At 45.4% G+C, this 27,741-nt stretch overlaps 1 protein-coding gene and 1 non-coding gene across 2 annotated transcripts; both read right to left on the bottom strand.

Moving 5' to 3' along the window:
- Window positions 1-2,544: 2,544 nt before the first annotated feature.
- TNFSF15 (TNF superfamily member 15) lies at window positions 2,545-26,797 on the bottom strand. Its single transcript, XM_043870632.1, has 4 exons — window positions 26,472-26,797; window positions 12,974-13,016; window positions 12,027-12,074; window positions 2,545-8,334 (listed from the first exon to the last, which is right to left on the bottom strand). Exons 1-4 carry the CDS (start codon window positions 26,694-26,696, stop codon window positions 7,880-7,882), a joined length of 771 nt encoding a protein of 256 aa, XP_043726567.1. The 5' UTR covers window positions 26,697-26,797; the 3' UTR covers window positions 2,545-7,879.
- LOC122673102 lies at window positions 16,246-16,328 on the bottom strand. Its single transcript, XR_006334592.1, has one exon.
- Window positions 26,798-27,741: the final 944 nt, after the last annotated feature.

Below are 27,741 nucleotides of genomic sequence, written 5' to 3'. Positions count from 1 at the left end.
CAACAACACAAGAGAAGACTCTACACATGGACATCACCAGGTGGTCAACACTGAAATCAGATTGATTATATTCTTTGCAGCCAAAGATGGAGAAGCTCTATACAGTCAGCAAAAACAAGACTGAGAGCTGACTGTGGCTCAGATCATGAACTCCTTATTGCCAAATTCAGACTTAAACTGAAGAAAGTAGGAAAAACCACTAGACCATTCAGGTATGACCTAAATCAAATCCCTTATGATTATACAGTGGAAGTGAGAAATAGATTTAAGGAACTAGATGTGATAGACAGAGTGCCTGATGAACTATGGACGGAGGTTCGTGACATTGTACAGGAGACAGGGATCAAGACCATCCCCATGGAAAAGAAATGCAAAAAGTCAAAATGGTTGTCTGAGGAGGCCTTACAAATAGCTGTGAAAAGAAGAGAAGTGAAAAGCAAAGGAGAAAAGGAAAGATATTCCCATTTGAATGCAGAGTTCCAAAGAATAGCAAGGAGAGATAAGAAAGCCTTCCTCAGCAATCAGTGCAAAGAAATAGAGGAGAACAACAGAATGGGAAAGACTAGAGATCTCTTCAAGAAAATTAGAGATACCAAGGGAACATTTCATTCAAAGATGAGTTCAATAAAGGACAGAAATGGTATGGACCTAACAGAAGATATTAAGAAGAGGTGGCAAGAAGACACAGAAGAACTGTACAAAAATGATCTTCACGACCCAGATAATCACGATGGTGTGATCACTCACCTAGAGCCAGACATCCTGGAATGTGAAGTCAAGTGGGCCTTAGAAAGCATCATTACAAAGCTAGTGGAGGTGATAGAATTCCTGTTGAGCTATTTCAAATCCTGAAAGATGATGCTGTGAAAGTGCTGCACTCAATATGCCAGCAAATTTGGAAAACTCAGCAGTGGCCACAGGACTGGAAAAGGTCAGTTTTCATTCCAATCCCAAAGAAAGGCAATGCCAAAGAATGCTCAGACTACTGCACAATTGAACTCATCTCCCATGCTAGTAAAATAATGCTCAAAATTCTCCAATCCAGGCTTCAGCAATACGTGAACCGAGAACTTCCAGATGTTCAAGCTGGTTTTAGAAAAGGCAGAGGAACCAGAGATCAAATTGCCAACATCCGCTGGATCATCGAAAAAGCAAGAGAGTTCCAGAAAAACACCTATTTCTGCTTTATTGACTATGCTAAAGCCTTTGACTGTGTGGATCACAATAAACTGTGGAAAATTCTGAAAGAGATGGGAGTACCAGACCACCTGACCAACCTCTTGAGAATCCTGTATGCAGTTCAGGAAGCAACAGTTAGAACTGGACATGGAACAACAGACTGGTTCCAAATAGGGAAAGGAGTACGTCAAGGCTGTATATTGTCACCCTGCTTATTTAACTTATATGCAGAGTACATCATGAGGGATGCTGGGCTGGAAGAAGCACAAGCTGGAATCAAGACTGCTGGGAGAAATATCAATAACCTCAGATATGCAGATGACACCACCCTTATGGCAGAAAGTGAAGAGGAAGTAAAAAGCCTCTTGATGAAAGTGAAAGAGCAGAGTGAAAAAGTTGACTTAAAGCTCAATATTCAGAGAACTAAGATCATGGCATCTGGTCCCATCACTTCATGGGAAATAGATGGGGAAACAGTGGAAACAGTGTCAGACTTTATTTTTTTGGGCTCCAAAATCATTGCAGACGCTGATTGCAGCCATGAAATTAAAAGACGCTTATTCCTTGGAAGGAAAGTTATGACCAACCTAGATATCATATTAAAAAACAGAGACATTAGTTTGCCAACAAAAGTCTGTCTCTTGATGAGACAGTTGGTTTTTCCAGTGGTCATGTATGGATGTGAGAGTTGGACTGTGAAGAAAGCTGAGTGCTGAAAAATTGATGCTTTTGAACTGTGGTGTTGGAGAAGACTCTTGAGAGTCCCTTGGACTGAAGGGAAATCTAACCAGTCCATCCTAAAGGAGATCAGTCCTGGGTGTTCATTGGGAGGACTGATGCTGAAGCTGAAACTCCAATACTTTGGCCACCTCATGTGAAGAGTTGACTCATTGGAAAAGACCCTGATGCTGGGAGGGATTGGGGGCAGGAGAAGGGGATGACAGAGGATGAGATGGCTGGATGGCATCACCGACTTGATGGAATTGAGTTTGAGTAAACTCCAGGAGTTGGTGATGGACAGGGAGGCCTGGTGTGCTGAGATTCATGGGGTCACAAAGAGTCGGACACGACTGAGCGACTGAACTGAACCGAGTGTGAGCTTGAGCTGCTCAACCACAGAGTCTCCTCATTCATGAAAGGAACTCCTCTTATTCCATGCTTCTCTTCCTTTCCTCCATCTGACCAGAGTGGTATGCTCTGTTGTGCTTCACAATCAATTTGTCATAAGGTTTATTATAACCTGTGAAAATCAGTTGCCATTTTGGATTCAAATACATGGAGAACTAGATGCATTTTAAAACTTCAAGAGATTATCTTTGGACCTTAATCTAGAAAGAAAAATAAATGCACAGATTGACAAAAGAATTGGTCTAATTATTAAAATTCTGTGGCTTTCAATGCCAGTTTATTAAGTTACATCTATTAAATACTTTAACATGTACAACATATCATTCACAGTGATTGAATACATACAGTAGTGCCAGAAGACATGGGATTAGTTAACATATCCAACAGCATACAATATGCAGTTTACCTTGGGTTTATGATGTTTTAACATAAAACATAAAATCAATCAAAGCACATGGGGCTTATCATTAAAACCAGATAAATACCTACATTTGTTTAATCTTTTCACCCCTGAAACAAAAGGGGGGAGATTACATATTTCATGACTTTACAAATAAAGTCATCTGATGAAGTCCCACTTCTTTAGTTACTCAACATCGTTTGTCTCCTTCTACCTGAACACACACGACGTGAGAGTGGGACTCGCCCGTCATATTCTTTGTTGTCTTGACTCTCCAGCATCTAGGTAAGTGCTGTCATGTGACAGATGCTCCAGAAAGTAACTGAGTCATGGATGACATGGAAGATTACTAGTCTGGGTGTCAGGCGATATGCCTTCTAGCCTCACACTGCTACTTGTTACTGCCTGGCAATGGGCCATTCACATCACCTTTTTGAGGCTGAGTTCCTTCATCCTTAAAATGATATAACTTGGAGCAAACAAACACTGCAGTTCTCTAACATCCCATGACATGCTCTGTTGGTCATGCTGTCCGAGTCACTTGTGTTGGACAGTCTCTGAGAAAGTAGGAAATGGCAACCACTTCTAGGCTAGAAAGCCCTGAACCCTTGACAAGGCCTTCCAGGTTCTCAATAATCAAATAGAACACACATAAATCATTTTAAAAATGGCCACAAAGATTTGGAAAAGACCTCAGAAATCCTTTGACTCAGTTCTTCTTCTTACCTCAATGAAGGAATGGTTTCTACAAAAGCCTTAAGATGAATCCTTCACTTGAGTATCTTCTGGGACTAAACAATCACTATCTGGGAACATTCTATTCAGGGATTGAAAGTTTATTTGGATATCAAGGCAGACATGGTGACCCTGTAACTTCAACTTCTTAGCCCTAGTTCTTTCCTCTAGGGAAATAAAGAAATCTTTTCCCCTTTCTACATCACCCACTGATACTTGATACTTCTCCTGTCTTCCTCTAATTTCTCTTCCAGTTATTAAGAGGAATACTATTAATAAGAGCAGAGGGTAATTGGTGAGCCTAGGATTATGATTCAGGAAGCTAGTATCCCAGCTCTAGATCTGCCATTAGCTCATTGTGCGGTCCTGAATAAGTTTCGAATGGGCTGGTATGGTACTTTTTTCTTAAAATGGGATGATGGAGGAAGGGATGGCAGGGGGCAAATGTGTATCAGAGCTTGGAAAGTTGTAAATATGGTTGTAAGAGTGGGGCAGGGCATAGATGTGACTATTCTGACCCTCACTCTCTCACTGTTGGAGCAAAAGCATTCAGGGGTTAATAGTCCACTGAATTCTTCCCAGGCCCAGCTGCCAACAGGATGCAATAGCTCTTAATATCCAAGATAGTGGTGCATCCTTTAAAAAATTTCTTCTAAAAATGGCAGAATACTCCCGGGGCTCTGTGTCCTGGGAGAGCAAGAAATCTTGAGGCAAGTGACTTCTGCATGTGTTTCGCAAAGTGCAGGGTATAAACAGTCCTGTCCTAAAGAATTCATCCCCAATGTCACAATCATGAAAATATGACTGGGAAAGGACTTGGGAAAATACCTTGCCAGAGAAACTTGCAACAAACATGCCTTGTGCAGTGAGCTAGTTGAACTTTTACAGTCCAGAGGGGTTACTGACGATCACAGGGGTGATGTTTCCTCTGGGGTGGCGTAGCTTTGATTGAAGTGGAGCCCAAGGCTCAGGCATGCCCTGTTACTGAACTGAACCAGACACTTTTCAGGATGTGAAAGTGGACCTTTTCATGTCCTGCTGTAGCTTAGCCAAACAATTTAGGAAGTTTAGTAGCTTAAGCAATTTTGTTCTGCCAAATAGATCTAAACCAGGGTCAAAATGCCAGTGACCTCATGCATTTAGATCATGGTTCCTGTACTGGCTGAGAAACACAGGCTTTTCAAAACATCTGAGTTATCCTTAAAGTTCTAATAGTATCATTGGTGTTGATGAATTATCTTCTCTAGTCCAGGAAATAATAAAAACCTTTTTCTATATGAAACACAGGCTTTTCAAAACATCTGAGTTATCCTTAAAGTTCTAATAGTGTCATTGGTGTTGATGAATTATCTTCTCTAGTCTAGGAAATAATAAAAACCTTTTTCTATATGTGGTTTAGCTAGTGGACTTTACCATAGAGAGTATCTTTGTTTTCTTCCCTTTTATTTATGGAGAACTGTCCTTGAATAGCTATTTTAAAAACCACTTAGAGTAAGCACAAGTCATTTTGTTAGATTATCCTTCATCAAACAGCACCCATTTTCATAATGAGAAAATACCCACATGCCTAAAGCTAGCAAATTAATTAGCTAATACAACCAAAATAAATTAAAAGATCTACAGACAATGGAAGCGCTAAGCAGTTAGAATGAACACATTTAAAGAGAAAATAATTTATCTTTGTATCCCCAGGGCAAGTAGGTACTTAGTAAATGTTTGTGGAATTGATTTGAGTTCAGCCTTCTCAGAGTTAGAACCAGTAAAACATTTTCTCCCTAAATTAACTATTTTCCGAAGCGTGTAAACATGTTCCTTTTCCCCTTCTAAATCTTTGAATGTACCCCGTTTACTCATAATAATGCCAAGGAAACAGAAGTTCTGACTTGAGTCCCACTAGCAATGTTTGGCCTACTTAAACAGTAAAAGGAAAATCAAAGAGGATTTAACAAATTCAGCATTAACAAAGAAGTTAACATTTCATTTCAGCAATGAAAACTTAAGCAAAATACAATCTTTAATAATCAAGAGTAAAACAAATATGTGGTGGGGATTTTTTCAAAGCCTCAAGTCTTTTAGGAGAGTAGGAAATTCCTATTTTTCGGATATACTTCCAAATTCATCAGATTCCCTGTGGAACAGAGGGCAGGTTTGAAGGCCCTTGGTGAGGGGTTCTTTTCAGAGGAGGGGACAGTGAGCAGGCCACGCTGGGCCCCTCTGTGAAAATCCTTTTCCACATCCCGGGTTTGCTCGGTGCTCACATGCAGATGCAGACAGAGCCTTTTATTTCCTTAACAGGATGTTAGTTGTGATCTGGAGCCAGGCTGGAGTCATTGATTAAAAACATTCCTGAATTGCAAATAGCTATTGTTCTAGGAGTTGGTGGAGGAAACATTCTGTTATCAAGCTGGTTTTGTAGTTACTGAGAAACCTTTCCTTTCTGCTTTAAGTAAAGGGTAATTCCTCTGACTGAGATGCCCTTTCCCCAGGCCATCTGCTGCCCGCCCACCTCCTTTCAGGACTCAAGCTTCACTTCCCTTGTAGACACTTCTGAACCAGGTGGAAGGGACCACGCCCCGCTCTTTGCTCCTGCTGAGCCCTTTGCTGACTGTTTATAGAGAAACTGAGGCCTTCAGAGCCTTAACCTCCCAACTAAGAAATTAGAAATTAATTTTTATTTACTTAGAGCTCAACAAGTGTTGATCCAGTACTGCTACACCAGTCATCGTGTTCAGGAACCCCGTCATACACGTCTCTGCCTCTGCGGTAACGAGAGTAAGAGCGAAGTGAAGTGAAAGTTGCTCAGTTGTTTCTGACTCTTTGTGACCCCATGGAACAGTCCATGGAATTCTCCAGGCCAGAACACTGGAGTGGGTAGCCGTTCCCCTCTCCAAGGGATATTACCAACCCACGGTTCAAACCCAGATCTCCTGCATTGCAGGTGGATTCTTTATCAGCTTAGCCACCAGGGAAGCCCAAGTTAAGAGTGATGTCATTGCCAAGTTTGCTTTCAGACCCATCTGTGACGTGTCTCACAATAGGGAATATTTATAACAAAGGCCAAGGTGCTGGAGAACACTCCCCAAGTCACACTGACACACTCATGGACTTCACAGAATGCTCAGAGCTGACCTGTTTGATCCCCATGAGCTCATTTGATCCTGGGAAACAAGTCGGTGGATTCCTTCTTTACAGGCAAATCAACAGAGGCTAAGAGAACAAGAATGTCCCTCCAACCTTTGACATATGAGCGCAGGAAAATCATACAGATTTGAGGACCACAGAGGATATGAACTCATAGAAGCACAGGAAGGGCCTTCTCAGTGTTCTGCCTCTTCTTCAGGAAAGATGCCTTGGCTGGGCTGATGAGCCAATTCCACATTTAAATCCCTTTGAATATTTTCAAAGTACCCATATAACACTCTGCATATAAAGTGAGTCAAACCTCAAAGCAGATCTCAGTTAACATCTCCAGATGTGGTGATTGGCATTTTCCCTCCAGGGACTAAGTCCATGGGATCAGTCAACTTTGTTTTATGGTTGGTCTGTTTGCCTGAACTCTTGTCTTCAGGTTTCTTGACTGGCCTAATCAGCTGGTTGTCTTACATAGCGAGGAGAGCTCCAGAAATCTCATGTTTAACAGTGTCCGGTGATATTTGTGAGGAGTTGGAATTAGACCTTGCAATATGTTGAGCGGTATTTGACCTGCAGCCAGGAATTCATCTACATTTGGGTGGAATCGGCCTCGTTCTTCACAGCGTGTTTTGGTTCAGCACACACATGAAAGGTGCTCAAGAACACTGTGCTGAATGGGTGCTGTTGTGTTTTTAAAATGCATGGGAACTCACAGCTTGTTTTGATGCACGTGTACATAATAAAGAGAAAGGCAGTTTTTCTCACTTGGCATAGATGGCTTGAAAGTTAATTCCTTTTCTTGAGGCACATTTATAAGAAATATGAGTTCTTTTTTCATTTTTTTTTTCTTTTTCGGTAAGGCATTAAAGTATGGGTTTGGGGGAACTGATGAAGGATTTTGCCTCTGAAGTGTTTGGACTGTTTCTGGGGCTTTCGATTTTGTTTTTAAGTTTCCTGAACTGAAGCAAATGCTGCATAATAAAATTGAACAGTACCTGCGCCCTCTCTTGACAAATGCATAGGACCCAGGCATGGAAATGTTCCATTCATTTGGTGGTCAGTGTTTTAATGTTTAGAAGCTCACCGCTCTTCCAAGCAGCTGTGATAATAGGTCTGCTCTCTTCTGCCTTTTTCTGATTAGTATTCTCATCAGTCAGGTACATAAAGCATGAATTTTTGGCCCCTAAATTTCTTAACTACTGTCTCTATCAATGCTCCAACAAAGCCTCCTGGTTATAATTACGAGTGAGGAAAATTAGGACCTAAGAAGCAGAGGACCTCCATGCAATGACATCTGCCTTACTACTATAGCAGGAAGGCTCCGAAGAAGGTTTTATCTTCTTTTGTGTAATCCACCAAAGAGATATCGCTGACATTCACCATCAGCTTGTCCCCTTCATTCAAGGAGAACATGGCCCCTAGGTAGATGGGTTGGAACCAGTTGCTGCCTATTTCACACACTGACTTGGTCCCCATTAGGAGCTGGGTTGGTTCGGGGTAGCTGTCTGTTACCTTGGTGATGACCACAATGATGGAGTCTGGCTTGTTGGGTCTCCTTCCTTGGCTGATTTCAGCACACTCGGATGTGGTCCCTCGGAATGTCACCTGGGAGTAAACAAAGTAGTCTCCCGACTCTGGGATCACCAGGAATTTGTTGGTGTAATTCATCCGGTTCTTGGTGAAGGCCAAGCCAAGTTCATGTTCCCAGTGCAGAGCTGGGAACTGATTTTTCAAGGGCTGCATGGGAGTCTGTCTCACAACTGCAAAGACAAGAGGGTGGTTTCATTGCTTGTGTCAGGATCTAAGGAATTTGCTAAAAAGAATCTAACATCATTTTCAAAGAGTAAAGAGACGGGATAAAACCAACAGCTAACAGTCTCCTTGAGAAGGAATGAGTAGAGGATGTGTGAATGGACGTACACATTGTTCAGAGAGTAGCATCTTAGGCAGGTGACCTCAAGCAAATCACTTTGCCTCTCTGGACTTGAGTTTTCCTGTTTGATAATTTTGAATTTTTTTGAGCCCTCTGATCTTGGAAACCAACGAAGGTTAAAAAAAATCTCCTACCCTCCTTGTTCCAGGCACCTGAAATTCTGTCCACCCTCAACCTGATCCTCAACCTGAGCCAGCCTCCTGAAAGTATGCTGGCCTCAGGATAAAGCATTCACTGAGCTAATCAAGCCAACCTTCCATCTCTCTTCTCCATACACGGTTCTTTTTAGCTGTGTGTACTCCCCTCTATAAAAGGAAAACCCTTCAGCCTAACTCTTGAGACACTTGCAGACTTTATGGCCTGAGGTCCTTCCATTTGCAATAGTCTCTTCCCTCTCCGACCTCCCCACTTTGCAATAATCCTTTTGCGTAAAGTGTTTATTAAAGAGGATTTGTTTTTTGATGTATTTTTCCTTAAAAACAACAAAAGAACAACAACATTTAAAAAAAAAAAAAAAGGAAAAGGAGATAATACCAATGGAAAGGATTAAGAGATGATGTGTGAGGAACATCTTCTAAATTACATTCACTTTTACTAGCCTTTTGGTTTCGGAAATGCTCTGCTACTGAGAGAGATGTCAGAGAGAGACATGTTCCTTATCACTCCCTTCCAATGCCTATTCCAAAGCCACATGAAACACAGGAAGTAATTAATAAAAAATTAGCATGCAGAACACCAGAGATCCAAAAGATTTTGCAAATGCTTCTCCCACATCAAAAGGGCCAAAATGTAAGCCAAAATACCACAGACTTGAGGAGTGAAAGAGACCAGGACTCTGGACCACCCAGGCCCTGTTCTAATCCTGACTCTATAACATGGAGGCTCTTCTCTTTGAAACTCAGTCTCCTGTCTGTGAACTGGAGACAAAGCTCTCTCATAGTCTTGTTCTAAAGAGCAGATGAATGGAAGAGATGTGGACCTTTTTCTCATGATGGCTGGATACAGTGTTACTTCTATATATATTTATTCTCTTTCCCCAAATAAGCTAACATCTTTCATTTTGACAGATTAAAAAACAAACATTTTTCATTTTATATGTACTTTATATGTTTTTATGTTTGCATTATTTAAAATGGTGGCTCAGACAGTAAAGTATCTGCCTGCAATTCAGAAGACCTGGGTTTGATCCCTGGGTCGGGAGGATGTCCTGGAGAAGGGAATGGCTACCCCCTCCACCCAGCATTCTTCCCTGGAGAATTCTATGGACAGAGGAGCCTGGTGGGCTACAATCCATGGGCTTGCAAGGAGTTGGACACAACTGAGCAACTGACATTTTCATTTTCACATACATTACATAGAACAAATGAATGAATGCTTTTTTGAGGTTTTGTCTATAGCAGAAAAAAAATGAATAGAATCAAACCATTGATTCAAACCATTGATTTCAAATAAGATAACCTGCAATAAAACTGGTACTTTTCAGAAAAAATAAAAACACATTTTAATACACTGCTGCTACTGCTGCTGCTAAGTTGCTTCAGTCCTGTCTGCCTCTGTGCGACCCCATAGATGGCAGCCCACCAGGCTTCCCCGTCCCTAGGGTTCTCCAGGCAAGAACGCTGGAGTGGGTTGCCATTTTAATACCCTACAACTGCTTTTGAAGCAATAACCATTATGTACTGTTGGCCACGGTTTGGGGATAGGTTATATTTAAAGAAGTGTTCAGCAAACTTCTCACCTGCTAAGTGACCAAAACCTGGTTCCTGGATTTTCTAAAGTGTCTTTCCCGTTGCTGACGAGACTGTGACTCCTTTTGCGATTCTGACACACGTTTAGAGTGTGCGTGGGCTTCCCTGACCCCGCACTGAGTGGCTCATGGAGAGCTCCGCTGTTTCTCTGCAAACCCTGTGGGAGACACTGTTACCAGTCCCCCCTGAGAGCCTCCACTCCTTCTTTGTGGGTGAGGCAATAGATTTACAAAAGTCATCTCCTGGAACATCCCTGGCAGTCCAGTGGTCAAGACACCACGTTTCTGCTTCAGGGGACATGGGTTCCATTCCTGGTCAGGGAATTAAGATCCCGTATGCTGAGTACAGTCAAAAATTAGAAAAAAAAAAAAAAAAAAAAACCAAAATAACAAAACTTAATTTCAGATGATTCGAAGCAAAAGCATTTATTTTCCAGACAAAGTCAGTTCTGTTAAATTGGTATGCAATTAGCTAGGTCAACACAGCAGCAAGCAGGTTTTTGAGTAGCAAGTATGTTGTAGTGGAAATAGTTGGAGTCAGTGTCAGATCTCAACTCTTCCTCGTCCTGTGACTTGGGAAGGTGAATTTAGTTGTCCGAGCCTCAGTTTCCCCATCTTATTGGGCTAATGTGCAGACTGAAAGAGATCATGAATGTAAAATGTCTACCACGGTGTTTAGTTTTTGAAAGTGTTAGTTGCTCAGTTGTGTCTGACTCTCTGAGACCCCATGGACTGTAGCTCACCTAGCTCCTCTGTTCATGGAATTCTCCACACAAGAATACTAGAGTGGGTTGCCATTCACTTCTCCAGGGAATCTTCCTGACCCAGGGATCGAACCCAGGTCTCCTGCATTGCAGGCAGGTTTGTTACCACCTGAGCCACCAAGGAAAACAACGGTGCAGAGACATGAGAAGCTCGGGAAAACTGGGCTAGATGCCTGTCCCAATTTCCATTCCCCCCATTCACCAGGAAAAGGAGCGGCATCTCCATACTTGGCTTCTGGGATTTTCCTGCCCAGCCTGTTCAGCATCTCCCATTCTCATAGGTAAGTGGTGAGTGACAGCAACTGACATCCCCCTGGTCCTCATCCTCACTTAGGACTCAGGCACATGTGGGCCCCAGGGATATCCCTTTGTGGGTTGCAGACTTTGTTATAGGTCAGAAGAATATGCTTCTTTTAACTCTCTAGTATTTCAGCGGGCTTTTAACACATCCTTCTGCACTGTCTTGCGCTTGTCTCTGGAGTCTTAGAAGTTTGTGTGACTCCAGACACTAGGTGTCAGGAATGTCGACCTGGGACTCTGACTAACTGGTGATGCTAAGAGATTGCTCTTAATCTTTTCACATCAATGAAAATTCTTTAGAAATACCTAGCTGAATGTAAATGTCCAATAACTTCATCTTGAATAGAGCACAGATGGACTCAATAACTTGGCAGCTCAGGGGAGCATTCATCTTTGACTAGATTTATAATTATGTGACTCTCTGAATCTGAGGAAAGTCATTTCTGAATGACCAAGTGTGAGAATGAGGGGAGAAATGATAGAGAAGGAGGAGAGCTGATAGAATCTGAAAGAAAATGCCCAAGAAACAAAGGGGCTTTGGACCCTTCAGGGGAGGAAGAGATCTGAGAACCCTTGACTGGGAGAAGTCTTGTTACCAAGGGGTGTGGTTTCCAGTTTACAGCTACACGCTTCAGTTTTGGCAAACGCTGAAAGAAATCTCAGGCCCTTGGCCCATAGTCTCTTCGAAAACACAGTCAGAAGAATTACCTGTCAGGTGTGCCCTTGGCTTCTCCCTATCAGCTCCAGGAGGTGCGTCTATGAGGAAAGGAGAGATGCTTGTATGAGTGGGAGGGTGACTGGAGTTGAATTTGGGGAGTTGCATGGTGCCTGCAACCGGAGAGAGACAGTCTTCTCCTCCCGCTTGGCTCAGGGTGTTTTTTTTTTCCCCCAGGGGCAGGGCAGCCTCAGAAGAAATAATCTTGAACACAAATGAACCTTGACTCCATGACTTTGGCCAAGTTATCCAACCTGAAACTCTGTTTTCTCATATCTAAGGTGGGCACATCAATTCCTACCATGGATGATGAGTGCTCAAAATGATTCCTGGCACATGGCTGGTGTTCAGCAAAGCTCATCTTGCCTTTCCTTTGCTTCTGTCAGTTCTGTGGGAGCTGATTGGCCTTCCTTATAGTCCCTTCATCTGTATCCTCTGAGCCATCTGAACATGCTAACAAAACTAGTTGGGGACTGCTCTGTAGCTATGTGACCTTGGCAAATCCCCTTCCCTCTCTGGACCTCTGTTTCCCTGTCAGTTCTCAGAGATGATTATATTGGATAAGTGTGTTCTAACTGTAGTAATAAAGATGATGTTATTGATGATAAAAGGAAAGATTATTGTATACATTTGATGTGCTAGGTATTACAAAAATACCTTTCCAGGAATTAACTGAATCCACACTAACTTTGGGAGGTCGGTAGTATTATCACCATTTTTATAGGTGAGTAAACTGAGCCTGAGGAAGGTGAAATTATTTGTTTAAAGACTATCAACTCCATAGGTCATACACTTGGCCACGGCACCATTCTGCCTTCCTAGTGACTGAGGAGGAGCCTCACTTTTCCTCTGAGTCTGCATCTGAACTTCCCATGTATCAGAACTGCAAGAAACATTCTTGCACCCCACAAGAAAAGGCATAAAATATGAACACACTTACAAGCTCGCTGATGTGAAGGTCCAATCTCCTGTTCTTTTGGAGTCTGTTGGGAAAGAAAGACATGATTCAGGTCATCTGTGGTCCTTTTGACCCACTGCCCGTGTCATGAGCACAGTGAAGATGCTGCTGCTACCCAGCCTTGGTGTGCAGAGATAAGGGAAATGGGCATAAGAACATTGGGTTGATGGAAGCCTTGCAACCAAGCTCTCTCCCTTCCTCTTCCTGCACCCCAATGACCTTTCTCTCTCCGAGGCTTGTCTCTGAAGCTCAGCTTTAAAATTTTGTCCTGAGAGCTTTTCCTGCTCCATACTAGGGCACTCTGACATCTTATCATTGCTTCTATTATTTGAACAAATAGCCACACTTGCTTTATTTTCTTTTCTTCAGCACAATTTAAAAATTGGAACTATTGCCAAAAATGAGACTGAAAAAGAAATGACTATACTGTCTTTCTCATCATCACCCTCCACAATTCTGCCTATTGCTTTGTAATATGTGAAGAATTTTTCATTCTTACAATCCTAGTTTGTGAGCCATTTCAGATACCAAAGGGTAGTTGAAGAGTAACTGCTCTGGGGGGTAGACAGACTGGATTTGAATCCTGGTTCCACCATTTATTAACAGTATAATCTTGAGCAAGATACTTCTACTCTGAGCTTTGGCATTTTCATTTGAAAAATGGGAATAACAACATCCCCAACAACAGATAACTCCTGGGTCAGAGATGAAGAAAATGTATGAGTCAGCGCAGAGAAGGCCTAGGAAATGAAGAACCACCACTCATAAGACCTGCATACGAACTCAGGAGCAAAACTACGTTCTTAGTTTAGGAATAAGATCACTGTCTTACATTATCCAGTGTTCTCTTCTCTGCTACAATTTTGACTCAACTCAGAGTCTTCTGATTTGGTTCTTGTAACTGCATAGTCCACGTGACCACTGATCATAGTGTCACCATGAACACTTGATTAATTCTACATTTTAAAATTCGTGTGTGTATGTGTGTGTGTGCTTGTGAATGAGAAACTGTGTGAGTAAGAGAGAAGACAATTTCCTCAGCGGGAGAGGGTGTAAGTGTGTTTTTGCATCTGTGTGTCTGCACATGTTGTATGTACGGATTCTCTGCATATGCGTATGTGCTCTTACGGATGTAACTGTGTTGTCGGTGGGTCTAGGTCTGAGCAGTTCTGTGATAACAGTGATTTTGTTAGAGACCAGACCACCAGGCTTGTGTTACTCCCAAGACACGTTGTCTAACTTCTACTAGAACCGCCCCCGCCCCGAATTGTCTAATGGCTTTCTCCCTTTCCAGCACCCTTTCCTCCACTTCCTACTTCTGTTGATGGCACCGCTACTGCTTCTCTTCAGTTACCAAGCCTGAAATTTGCTTCTTTGTTCTTCCATGAACCCAAGTGTTATTTTGTTTTGAAAAATTTGTCATTCATGCCTCCACTCCAGGTTTCAGCACACTGCTCTCCTGGATCCTTCCCATAGCCTCCTAACAGGTCTTCCTCCACCTGGTTCCTTCTTTACCTGAACCCGTCTCTTAACCCGCCTTCAAAGGGCTTTTCCTGAAGCATCACTTTGAGATACAACTCTGTTCCTAAGCCTTCAGTGCCCCCTGTAACCTTTCGGACACAGCGCTAAATACTTATGTTGGAATTAAAGTCCCAGCTGCCGTCCCAGTCTTGTTATCCTATGTTTATCTCTCTCCATGTTCTCTTTGGCTTCTCTGGTGGCTCAGCAGAGAAGAATCTGCCTGCAGTGCAGGAGACATATGAGACACAGGTTTGACCCCTGCATCAGGAAGATCCCCTGGAGGAGGGCATGGAAACCCACTCCACTGGTCTTGCCTGGAGAATCCCATGGACAGAGGAGCCTGGTGGGCTACAGTCCATGGGGTCCCAGAGTCGGACACGACTGACGTGATGGAGTAAGAGCAGCAGCAAATTCTCTCTACTCTAGTCATGAGAGGCAATGCAGTGAATGACTCCAGAGCCCTGGAGGAGGCAGGAAATGCAGCCTTAGTTACTCACTGAGTGCTGGCACTGTGCTGTGCTAAGCCCTGTATATGTGTTACCTCCTTCCTGCTGGCGCCGAGTCTGAAGTGGGTGCTGTTTATATCCTCATACTGAAAAGTAGGCCTAGGGACACCGAGAAAGTTGCCCAGTGTCTTATATCTGGAAAGTGGACGAGCAGGGCTTTAGCCCAGGCCAGCTGACTGCAGAATCCTAAGTCCTCAGCCATTATTCCTTCTAACTTCTGGGCAAGTTCCTCATCTGCTGAGGTGGATGGATAAGGGCTAGAGGTTCCATGCACTGTGGCAGTGGGGGAAACACAGAGTCCAGAAAATAGGAACTTGGCCCAGAAGTGGGAGAATCAGGGGGAATTACCCTTGGACTGAGTCTTGCAGGTATTAGCCGGGTAATAAAGATAATGACCATTTTAGACAAGGCCAGAAGCTTGTGCAAGAGTGAAGAGGCTCAACGGAGCATGGGAGCAGTTGGGAAACTGGGGTGTCTGCTGCCAGATGAACACATTATATGCTTTTAGCATAGCGTCATGAGCACAATCATCTTTGAACACTTAAACCCAATCAACATGATGACTTATCCAACATGAATAACTTTGATGAGCTTGGGAGGTAGGGAAGCAGCCTAGAAATGAGCTTACTCTGTAGCCTGCTTCCTTACTTGTTATTGACAGAGCTGATAAAGGACTTGATCCTTTGGCAAGGTAGAAAACTGAAGGTGAGTTTTCAGAGAGAACTGGGTAGCCTGGTTGCATCCCCTAGTGTAGGAAACGGTACCTTCCCTGGTTGGCCTTCTACTTCATTTAGTTCTCTGCTGAGAGATCTTTGTGAACATCCTGCTTACTTTTGTCTAAGCAGACTCTCAGCTAAGAGTCTGGAGCATTTCCTTTGGCTCAGAGTCCGACTGTCTTCAGCACGAATTTGGGAGTGAACATATTTTCCTATTTGCTCTGTTGGATTTCTGTATCTTGGGCACACATTTTATTTTTGTATATGGATGGATGTGTGTGGGCTTGAAGTGGCCCACCCAGCACACTGCCAAACATCTGGAGGCTGTGATAGTGCCTGCCAGTTGGAGGTTTGAAGAACAAAGCATTCTAACAAAGAATCTCCAAGGAGAACATCAGCTGGGACTCTCTTTCCAAGAACAGCATCTAAAGCCTTCCGTTGCTATTCCTCTCTCTTTCTTTAAAAAAAATGATTTATCTATTTTTTTTTTTATTTATTTATTTTTTTCGCCCGGTCTCAGTCCGTTCTCAGAACACGCTCCATCACCTAGTTCCCAGAACTCAGATTGCGCAGTGGTCACGTCATCATCGACCATGATTTATCTGTTTTTGTTTCTGGCTGTACTGAGTCTCTGTTGCTGTACGCAGGCTTTCCCTAGTTGTGGCAAGCGGGGGCTTCTCTGTGCTGTGGTGCGTGGGCTTCCCACTGCGGTGGCTACTCTTGCTGAGGAGCACAAGCTCTCGGGCACACGGGCTCAGTCGTTGCAGCTCATGGGCTCCAGAGCGCACGCTCAGTGGTTGCGGCCCATGGACTTAGCTGCTCCCGCGACATGTGGAGTCTTCCTGCATCAGGGATTGAACCCGTGACCCTGGTATTGGCAGGAGGATTCTTATGCACAGTAACACTAGGAAAGCCCAATTTTTCTCTTAATAATCACTCTATCGTGGAAGGAAGATGACTATGATGAGATGCAGGAATGAATAAACAGGAGATTTGAGAGGACGAAGCAGAACGTTTTCAAGGCAAGGTTTATGCACGTGTCCTGGCTCAATGCCTGCTGCTCTCAAGGTGGTTGCTTAGAAAAAATGTCAGTAAGTGGCTTACTGTCTTCCAACCCTGACTCCTCTTTATCACTTCTGGTTATTCTGGGGTAGCAAGGAGATGATGGCTCTGGAGAAATGCAGGTTACTGCAACATTAGCTCACATATCTGAATAGATACGGAATCCAAGAACACCCCTGAGAAATATGATTTATCTATTTCCCATTAAATGCCTTCTCAAATCACTGGCTGAGAACAAGGATCCAAGTTTTATTTCCCCTTAAGAGCATTTATCACTCCCTCAAGTGCTGTTGCTTATTTGTGGGCTTATTGCTTTTCTCTCTCTAGCAAGACTTGGGCTGGCTTGCTCACCCCCACATTCCTAGCACCTCAGACAGTGCCTGGCTGTCCCACTGGATTATCCAACTGATGCTCAGGCACCGGAATGACAGGCAGAAGAGAGAGCAGAAGATGGAGGAAGATTCAGTTTCAGTGACTCTAGCCAGAATTTTACAACTTAGAAATCCAAAACTTTGCACGTATTCTAAAACTTAGAATAGATTGTTTACCACTGCACCACCTGGGAAACTGAGTGGTAAAGAACCTGCCTGCCAATGCAGGTAAGACAAGAGACCCAGGTTTGATCCCTGAGTTGGGAAGATCCCCTGAAGAAGGAAAGGGCAACCCACACCAGTATTCTTGCCTGAAAAACCCCATGGACAGAGGAACCTGGTGGGCTGCAGTCCATAGGTTCACACAAAGGCAGACATGACTGAAGTGACTTAGCAGCAGCAGCAACTCAACTAACCATGATCTATTACTTCAGACATTTTGGAAATTCTATAATACCTCCAACAAGGAAAAAGGATGGAGGGAAGGAGGAGACTGCAATCTAGTCGAGGGCTCCTTGGTGCCAGGTACCGTTCAAGTGCTTTTGTGCTCGCCTCATCTAGTACTCCAGTTGCTCTCAGGAGAGGTTACCACCTCTTCATCATCTTTATAAGTCAAAGGCAAAGAGTTCATGGAGGGCTGGGGATCTGAACCTTTAGACCAAGTACAGACTGGCACATGTCAGGAGCCCCATAAACATTAGCTGACTACATTATGTCCCCTGAGTATATTTTAACTAATGACCCACTTAGCCTTTCTCCCATAGTCTGTAATTACTCCATAGTAAATTTATAAACAGGAAGAGACGTCTATTTCTTAGCATCACAAATACCACAGTTGCAAAGGCATCAATGCTTTATGACCCATAACATTCTCCCAGCACTTCTAGGAGAAACACACAGATGCTTATTGCCTTGCCTTTTACTTCTGCAATTTCCTGTTGGTATTTGCACAAGGATATACCCAACCCGGAAATGTTTGATGCCAAGGCCATTTCATTTCATCCGCCTCCAAGGTGTGCTGGATGGAGCTTTACATGCAACACTCCAAGTGGTGCAAGGCAAAGAATGTGGTGTTTGCAGCCCAACAAAAGGTGAAAATCTCAGTTGTATTATTTCCTAGTTGTCACAGCTGTAAAGAATCTGCCTGCAATGCTGGAGATGCAGGAGACGTGGTTCAGTCCCTGTATTGGGAAAATCCCCTGGAGGAGGAACTGGCAACCCTCCCCCTTGTTCTTGCCTGGAGAATCCCATGGACAGAGGAGCCTGGTGGGCTGCAGTCCATAGAGTCGCAGAGAGTTGTACGTGACTGAGCACACACGCATGATAACCTCAATGAGACAGTCTCATCGATAAAAGCAAATTGATTTTTTCCTCCCAGGACTGTTGTGATGGCTAAGAAAGACCATGGGCATAGACTAGAAAGTCAGTTCATTTTCCTTCTTGGTTTGGGTTCAGTCAGTCCTTGCGGTATGTGTTGTTGGTTCCCCATACCTTCGCTTCATCCCACCACTGCAGTGGTAAGCAGAAGCCACCTTCGGGTCTCTTTATGACTAGCGACACATTTGGATCCTTTTGACGCTCTGGACGACTCCCTCCTTCTCCCAACCGGAGAGGCCTCCTTAGTCCAGTTTGCTTCTAGACTCCTGCCCTTTCTAAGTCTACTACAGGACTTGAAGGATTGGGATATAGCCTCACCCAATCAAACCCCATGCTTGTTGCTGCTTTCAGCTGTGGGGCCTCATTAAGGACACCCAGGCTGTGGGGTGACCTCTGAGAGCCACGGTGCTGCTGCCGCTGGGCTGCCTGTGCTGTTAGAAGAGGACGCTGGCCTTGAGTGATGCGTATGTTTATAAGAGGGAATGGGTGGATCATGGAGTCACTAGCCAGGAGCTGCAGTGGAAGTGTGGAATTCACATACCTGCTCAGTTGCCCTCCCTTCCTTTCATTTCTGCAGTGCGCCCTCCCCTCCTCTGGATTCTCTGCACTTTGCCTCTGGTCTGGCCTTGGGAGTGGGCTGGGTTTCTCCTTCAGGTGTGCCCAGACTCCCCGAGGCTACAGCAGAGGCAGCCACGGAGTGCTCAGTGTTCTGCAGTTTACGAAGCGCATTTCCCTCAACTGTGTTTCCTCTAGGCAAGCAAAGGAGCTTAATCCTTTCCTCATCCAACAGAGGGAACAGCTTCCGTGAAATAAAACACTTAAAGGTGGACTCAGCAGAAAAATGATGTCTGTGGAGCATCTACCATATGGCACTAGCTTTCTGGACTTCGTGCAGAATTCTCAGCACAGCGCTATGAAGAAAGTGGGTTACTGTCCCTCGTTGATAGGTGGGGAGTTTGAGGCTTTGGGAGGTCAGGTACCTTGTGCATTCCTCCATTCTCTCCTTCCAGGAAACACTTATGAGTGCCTGCTGTATGCTAGGGACTGCTAGGTGTCCCCAGAGGAGAAAGGGAAGTCGCGTTTTTGAGCACTTATTATGTGAAAGGCATTTTCTAGGGTATCATTGTTAAATCCTGTCTGACTACCCCCAGAAAGTGAATAATTTGCTGGCTTTATACTCAGAGGCAGACTAGCATCATGGTTAAGAGGAAGGAACATGCACAGGGGTTCTGATCCCAGTATCACTCCGTGTGTGGTTTAGATTTTCTAAGCCTCAGATTCATCTTCTCTAAAACAGAGATAATAGCAGTCCTTTCTTCATTGCGTGATTTCAAGGAGTCACCGAGGTGATGCACTAAGCATCAACAGCAGACGTTCATTGCACGCGTTATATGCCGGATCCCTCATGTGCTTGTCTCAAAACCCTAAATATGAAAAAGCTTAGAATGGAGTCTGGTATATAATAAATTATAATGTGCCTAGTCGCCCAGTCATGTCCGACTCTTTGTGACCCCAAGGACTGTAGCCCACCAGATACCTCTGTCCATGGGGCTTCTCCAGACAAGAATACTGGAGTGGGTGCTCCTCCATGGGATCTTCCCAACCCAGGGATTGAACCCAGGTCTCCCGCACTGCAGGCGGGTTCTTTGCCATTGAGTCTCCAGGGAAGCCCATAAATCATAACAAGGCCGCAGCTGTGGCCTGGAGGGGCCATGGCTCTCCCTGTAGTGTGTGCCGTGCTGAAGCTTGAGCTGGCATCACTATTGGGTCCTGCTGATCCGAGGGAAACCAAGGCGTCTCAGGGGCCATGTGTAGGAGAAGGAGGGGTGGGAGGGGTGCAGGGAACAAGAACCAGGAGCCCTGCAGGGATTTTCAGGAAGGGCTGGAACTGAGCTTGGAGGGGACCAAGGAGAGGTGAGGAGAGTGCGTGCAGATGATTCTAGAAGTAGGACCTGCAGGAAAGGACCGAAGCTGATGGTGGTGCAGCCCTGAGAAGTCGTCCTCCCGTGGCATTCCTGACACTTCATCACACAGCACTGAGTGCCCGACCTGTGGGTCTGTGCCAGGCTCGGGCTGAGCCAGTGTGGTGCATTCAGCTATGCCTGGAGCGCAGACTCTGTGTGCTGGAGGGAAGATGAAGGCCTAGGCTCCGGGCACCCATGGGCCAGAGTCGGGGATGCGGACAGCCACTAAAGGCCAAAAGAACGCCAAGGCCATGCTCAAGAGCAGCTGGGAAAGGATGGATTGGAGTGTGGGTAAAGGGGGAAAGACCGGGGTGGAGAAGGAGGTATGAAGACAGCTCACAAATATCAGAGACCAAGAAAAGCCTTCCAGTGCCAGAACCTGCTCTCTGGACTGCTGATGGCAGATTCCAGGAAGGCTGCTGAAATCGTCCTCTGTGACGTAATTTCCATGAGCAGGGAAGTTCCCGGAGCCTAGTTGCTACAATTGCTAATACTCCACTCCCTGCCAGATACTTTAAGTGTTTTATTTCTAATTATCCCTATTTCATACATTAAAAAGCTGAGGCCCAGGAAGATTAGGTAACATGGCTAAGAAGTGGCTAAGCCAGAATTCAAATCGGGTTTGAACTTTTGACTGATGGTTTTTCCACAATGCAAATCTGTCTGGCATTCTTCAAGAGTCTCAAATGCTTCACTGTGTCTATTTTCTTTTTCTTTTTTTTTTTTCTGTATAAGTAACAAATATATTTTGTCCAAAAGGTTATGGGTTCAAAAATATCTTCCTATTTCCTTTGTTACCCAGCCACCCAGTTTCCCCACTTGGATACTAACAGAGTTATCAGTCTGTTTGATCCTCTTCCTTGAGATAGTCTATGCATTTATAGACACATTCATATATATTAATATGCATTATCTTTTCAGAAAATGAAGTATTTCACATTCTATATGCTGTTATGTACTTTGCTTTTTTTCACCTAACATATGTCTTCAAGAAATTCCCACCCTTTCATACACAGATGCTTCATTTTAGTTTCCCATTGCATGAAAGGACCATGGTATATTTAATTGATGTTACATTTATGATCACTTCATCTGGGTGTGAAGTGATCTCAAATCTAATTTTCATTTCTTCTCTGCAACTTACTGGATAATATGTTTGTCACACTGAATCTTTCCTAACACATTCCCTGAAGGTAGAGTCCAGTTTAAAGTAGTTTCTTTTTTTAACAGTGCTGGTAACTGTTTTTGTTGCTGCTACAAGAAACCTGGAAGACTACTCACAAGTTGCTGTTGCTTTTCCAGTCTAGCCTAGGGTCCCAGAAAGAAAGGAATTGGTCCTGCTTTCTGGTAGAGTGAGGTCAAGCAAACACAAACACAGGATCTAATTCTAGGCCTGTCCCTGACCTGCTCTGTGACCCTGGACTTTTCCTTCTCTTCTCTGATGCTTGGTTTCCTGAACTGTAAAACGAGGACATTTGACTAGATCAAGGGTCAGCAAACACTTCCTGGAAAGGGCTGCATAGTAAATATTAACTCTGCAGACCACAGAGCCTGTCACAGATATTTAACTCTGCTGTTAGTATGAAAATGCCCAGTGTGTAATGTGTCCAGTGTGAGCATGTTCATTGTGTAAGCGAGTGGGTGTGGCTGTGTTTCCACCAAACACAGTGGGTGAGATTTGGCCCATGGGTCATAGCTGTTGACCCTTGGACTAAGGGCATTTCCATCTTTTAATTTCTGTAAATCTCTGTGAAGAGCTCGTCTACTAAGGGAAAGGAAGGGACAAACACCCAGCAGTGCCTAGATTGCCAAGGACTTTCGAGGGGCTTTATGGAGTGTCCTTAGAATCCTCAGGGCTCTTCTGTGGGGTGGGTATGATGGGAAAGCTGAAACTTGGGGAGCTTCTGCCTGTTGCTCACTCTCTTCCTTTCAAGCCCTTTTGAGCCTCCTCTTCTCAAGCCTCAGCTCTCTTCTAAAGCAGACTAGAAAAGATCCTCAGGGATGCTGGCCTCCTACGGGTGTTACATGGGTGGAATGAGGAAGTCCCTTAGTGCAACCCTCACAGGGGGAAGCGGCCAGGTGAGGACCTGGAGCAGAGCAGAGCACTAGAGCCCTGAGGGGACCTAGGGAAGTCAGAGGGGCTGAGGAGCCAGAGGCAAGAAAGAAGGGTGAGGGGTAGAAGATGAAGCCACCATGGTGGGGCCGTGACACAATGCAGTGCAAAGGTTCCCAAGAATCACTGTGGCTCCCGTGGGGAGAGTCAGGGTCAGGCTCCTCTTTACAGAGATCTCTCATTTTGCAGAGTTCTCCTATTCCCTATGCTCCTCAACTCCCCAATACACAAGGGTGACACCCTCTCTCATCCACGCAAAGGGGAAAATGGAAGGTGCTTTTGTTGGCTGAAAGCTTGATTGTGGTTGGGGCGGTGGAGGAGGGGAGGTAACAGAGAAACCAAGGCCCTGGATTTGCCGACTCTGGAGACTGTGCTCCGTCCCCCTAGGCTGTGACCTTGGGTGCTCCGCTGATGCTCTCGCTCCAAGCTCCCCATCTGCCAAATGCCTCTGTTCCCCCTCACACTGCCTCTCTGGGTTGGGATGAACATCCAGCGGGATCATGTGTGTGAGCTCGCGCTACACGTGTGAGATGGTAGCTCATAGCGTGTCATCATTATTGTCTTTGCTGTGTGATCATCAGCTTATCCTCTGCTGCTCAGCTGGCTCTTCAGGCCTGTGAACGTATTTGAAGGTCTGGGTGACCCTCCTCTCTTAATTTTTCTTGTGTTAGCATTGATTTGCCTGGGCCTGAAAAATCATTCCATAAACAAGCTCAGATTCCGTGGCTCTCACTGAAGGCTGTGGGCAGAAGATGGTGTTGTGGGGCTGGGTAGGGGTGGTGAAGAGGAGGAGGAGGCCAGGATGGGGACGCAGAGGGGAAGCCTGTGGAGGGGAGGATGGGGAAGGTGGTGATTTGCCCCTAGGGGCATCTGGTGCAGTCCCCTCAGGCAGATCACAGTGGGGCTTTGTATCTGCAGGGCTTGCGGAATGTTTCAGGCTCTGAGGGAGACAGGTCTGGGTTTGAGATGTGGATCTAGGTCTTACTAACTGTGGCATCTAGGTCATAAGGACAAGTGCAAATGAAAAATAAGAGGCTTTGTTCCCCCTGTTCAAAATAAGGGAAATTTCTTTCTCTTCCTCTTTCCTCGAGCATTTATGTTAGAAAACCCATAAGTGCTTTCTCTTTGCTTTGGAATGTATAGAAACTCTTTCAAAGACCACATAGGTCTCTTCTCGCCGCCCCTTCCCTGGACCTGAGGGCATCTCTCTGAAATGTGAACATCAGGAAAGATAATGCCCCCACCTCCCAGTTTCATTGCAAAGGTAGGCACCTAATTTAGGTGGGCACCTCGCTTCGAGTTGCAAAACTGCCTTCTATCATAGAGAAAGTAGAAGTTGGCTTTTCCTCTGGAGAAAGCCCATCAGCTACCACAGATGGTCACTCCAATTACAGGAAGTTTGGATGAACTCTGTGTGACAACCGGTGCTGTCAAGTCCTCTTAACGTGTTCTTGTAGCTCTCCCCACATTTCCAACATGTAAACTGCACCTGCACATGCTTCATTAGTGCTGTCAGAGTACGAATAGTAGAATCCTTTCTGGTAGGAAGAGAAACAGGCAAAGACACACACAAAGAAGCCTCATGCCTACGGACACGACTGGAAGCTACTGAGCTGGGGTTCAGAGTCGGGCGGCTAAGAACCCTGACATTTCATCGTGATGTCTACCCAAGCTGTCCTGCTAAACTGATTTTCCGTCTTGAATCCCACTGTCTTCCATCTCCTCTGAGCTGATTATTGTCTGCTAGCCTCTCTGGGTCCCCTCTCTGTCCTGTGCCTGGCGAGTCTGCCCTCCTGGCAGACTGCCTTCCTGGCTCTTTTGAACCCAGCTTCCAGCTGAGTCTGCCCAGTGGGGTGAGAGGCTGGTACCAGATGCTGGTCAGTTTTCCTTGCCCGCTTTCTGTTGCCTCCCTGCTGCCCCTCCAGGCAGGCCCTCTCCTACAAGTTAGGTCTCCTTGGGTTCTTTTAAAGCGCCTCCCTCTGCTTGCCTCTTCAGGTCAAGAGGCGGTGACCAGCTTGATACCGTTGGTAGCACCAGGAGGCTGCCAGCCCTGCGGTTCCCATTTAATCCGTCTGCGTTTTAGCAAACTGACCTTTCTTTGAACCCCTTTTAATTAAACTCTCTAAACATTCTTATTTAAGTCTCTTCTTTGAACAGGGCTGGTGTTTCTTTTCAGGACTCCAGTTCCTGCCTGCTCCCCAGCCTTAACCTCATTTCCCTTTCTCTTTCTTCTGACCAAGAAGTTGTATAGCCTGACCAAACCACAACTCCAAAAGTCCCCGCGTGTTCACTCTCCAGGGAGATTGGTTTAGCAATGACAGAACGGAGTGTTAACTTCTGCATCTCTTGAGTGCATACAATAGGGCAGGCACGTGGTTCCTTCACTCACAAGGCTTCCTGTCTAGTCCCAGCTTGTGCCTCGACTCTCTTCCTGACTGGGTACGTCACTGGCCCCCGTGGGACCACAACATCCCACCCGATGGGCCTTTAGATCCGCACGCCTTGGGCAGTCGTTTGAGGCAGAGACAGGGTTTTCCGTCAGAACCGAGGAGAGCTCAGGTTGAAAGCACCCAGTGCCTCCTTCAAGAACGCCTAGCTCCTTCCGGCTGACGAGGGGCAGAGTCCAGAATGCTGACGGACTCCATGGTCTGACTTTGTAGGACCAGCCGCGCGGTGGCCTGGGGGTCACAACCCGAGCCCATGCCCTCCTGCGCTCCTGGAGTTCTGAGCAGCGTTTCTGGTCCCCGCCTGCGTCTGCATTCCCCGAAGGGCGGCGTGTGGCCATGGGTGCTGGTGTCCGTCTCGGGGTCCCAATCTCTGCTGACCCTGGTGGGTGGTGAGAGTTACACTCTCACCGTGACTGGTGCAGCGTGTCTCTGCTTTGAAGTCACCAGCAGTGCTTAGCGAACAGGTTTCCAGTTAAACCAACCGAAAAACCTGTTTGCCCCTTGGAATTTAATACTTTGGACTGAAGTTAAATAACTTATCACAGATTATGCAGGAGAGTTGTTGTTGTTTTTTTTTAAGAGGATTGCTTGAGTGACACATTCTTCAGGCTTTGAGGTTTCTGAAGTTCCTAGTCTGGAACTGTTCTCCCCATCACCTGCCAGCACTTTCCAACCATTGCATCATTGCTTTCCTAGACCCAGTATTCTTTCTTTGACTAACCTCCCTGACACCCCACCCCGACCAAGACCAGAGAAATAAATAATCAGGTAGGAGGTTCTCTTTTGAGCTTTGATAAAGAATATTTCCAAACCCAAGAAAAGGGGTTGATTAAATAAATAAATTATAGCACATACATATACAGCAATATAATACAACCATCTATGTCATCATGCTGCTGTGAATTTACTAACAATAAATAAAATCACAATATATTAGGAGACTCAAAATAATCCCATCTTATTGAAAAATGTGAAGTTATATACCCCAGAATGTTAATCGTAGTCACCTCCATGCATTATGGGTAATGATAATTATCTTTTTCCCCTTATCTGTATATTCTATCTTTTTTGACAACTATGTATTAGTTTTGCACTTCCCCCTCATAATTTAGCTTTTTTTTTTTTAAAGAAAAGGAATATTCCCAAATTATCAGTACATTATAAGTATCTAAATGTGTGGCTTGAAGTTCTTTCCAAAAGAAACATCCAAAGGCACAGCTGATACCCTGGAAATGTGAAGGATAAAAGCCGGTTTGGCCTTCTCCACCCTCACACTCTGCCCCTCCCCTGCATTTGGAAGCAAAGCACTGTGATGGTCACGGAGCTCTGTCCAGAGCCGCGGAGGTGGCCAGGGGGCCTCCGGATGTCTGCGGCCCCCCGGCTCACCGAGGAGTCTCGCTTACCTGGCGCTCACAGGCCTCTCCTTGGGCCCGGAGCTGGCCGACGAGCAGGTAGGTGGTGAGTGCAGCCAGGATGGGGATCGACAGCAGGCAGCAGGTCAGAGGCCAGTGGGCGCTGCTCCTCCTGGACGCCAGCCCGACCCTGGCCTTGGGCCTGCAGCCGCCGTCCTCTGGCAGCATTTCCACGCCGGCTGTTTCCCCAAAGCCCGGCCTCAGAGCCTCTGCCATGCTCCTGTGCTCCCAGAGCTGCCTCCAGCTCCTTCTGGGCAGAGACCCCCCATTAAATAGAAGCCCAGCTCTCACAGAGGATGAATTAATCACTGCCTACTCCTCCCCTTGCCCGCCCCCCCTCCTCCCCTTTCCACAACACACTTGGCCCCACCCCACCCTGCTAGGGAATGCACCGCCTACAACAGAAACCAAGTTTGGTTTAAAAAAAAAAAAGAGAAGGAGAAGAAGAAGAAAGCTTTCCCAAGCATATTTATATACAGTGTGCTCATGTGCTCCTTCCTTCATCTACAAAAGGAAGTTAGGAAAGTCCCTGCAGGAGGAGAAAAAGAATTCATCAAGTCAGTGGGTGGAGCCAATGAAAACATACCTGCTCCCTGAGCTGCTGGAGGCCTGCCCGCGTGCCAGTCTGGGAGTGTGCGTCTTCCGGAAGTGAAAGTGAGGATGGGGAGGTGTGCCCTGTGGCTTGCGGACTGACAGATGGAAATCACGCTTGCATCACCACTTTGCAAAGTGCTGCCAAGCCCTCTCTTTTTTAGGTCTCCTAGGAGCTTATCCCCATTGCACAGATGGGATCACTGATGTTCTGAAACGAGAAGGCACCTGCCCTAGGTCAGCCAGGGATGAAGACACAGGAGCTAGGAAGAGGATCGAGTTCTTCCAAATCATGTTTTAAGCTTCTTTCTCACGGTTGCCTGTGAAAGGAAAGTGTATTTTTAGCTTGTGTTGACCAACCTGTGTTTGTCTGAGGCAAGATATAAGGTAATAAGAGGTGACTGTCTATATGGGGAGGACACCCTCTGATGAGTCCAAAGTTGACTGAGCCCAAGCTGGGCGTGCCTGGGGGCCATCACATGTAACAAAGGCTAACACTGATTAACCGCTGGCTTTGTGCCAGTCACTCTTCTGAGTGAGTGAAATGTATCAATGAAATTATTCCATCCTGAGATGACCTTTTGGGGTAGAAATGTTTCTGTTCCCACCTGACAGATAAGGAAATGAAAGTGTAGAGAATAAGTGATAGAAGCAGGCTTGGCACCGGGGG

Source organism: Cervus elaphus, chromosome 16 (genome assembly GCF_910594005.1).
Source record: "Cervus elaphus chromosome 16, mCerEla1.1, whole genome shotgun sequence".
NCBI lineage: Eukaryota > Metazoa > Chordata > Mammalia > Artiodactyla > Cervidae > Cervus > Cervus elaphus.
The sequence above is the reverse complement of the archived record's forward strand: the minus strand, read 5'-3'. Positions and strand labels throughout refer to the sequence as shown.

Excerpts from the sequence above, each read along its gene's own strand:
- TNFSF15 (XM_043870632.1), bottom strand. The coding sequence starts at position 26,696 with ATGGCAGAGGCTCTGAGGCCGGGCTTTGGGGAAACAGCCGGCGTGGAA. Across the intron at positions 13,017-26,471 it reads GAGAGGCCTGTGAGCGCCAG|ACTCCAAAAGAACAGGAGAT; the intron begins GTAAGCGAGACT and ends CTTTCCCAACAG. Across the intron at positions 8,335-12,026 it reads GCCAAGGGCACACCTGACAG|TTGTGAGACAGACTCCCATG; the intron begins GTAATTCTTCTG and ends TTGTCTTTGCAG.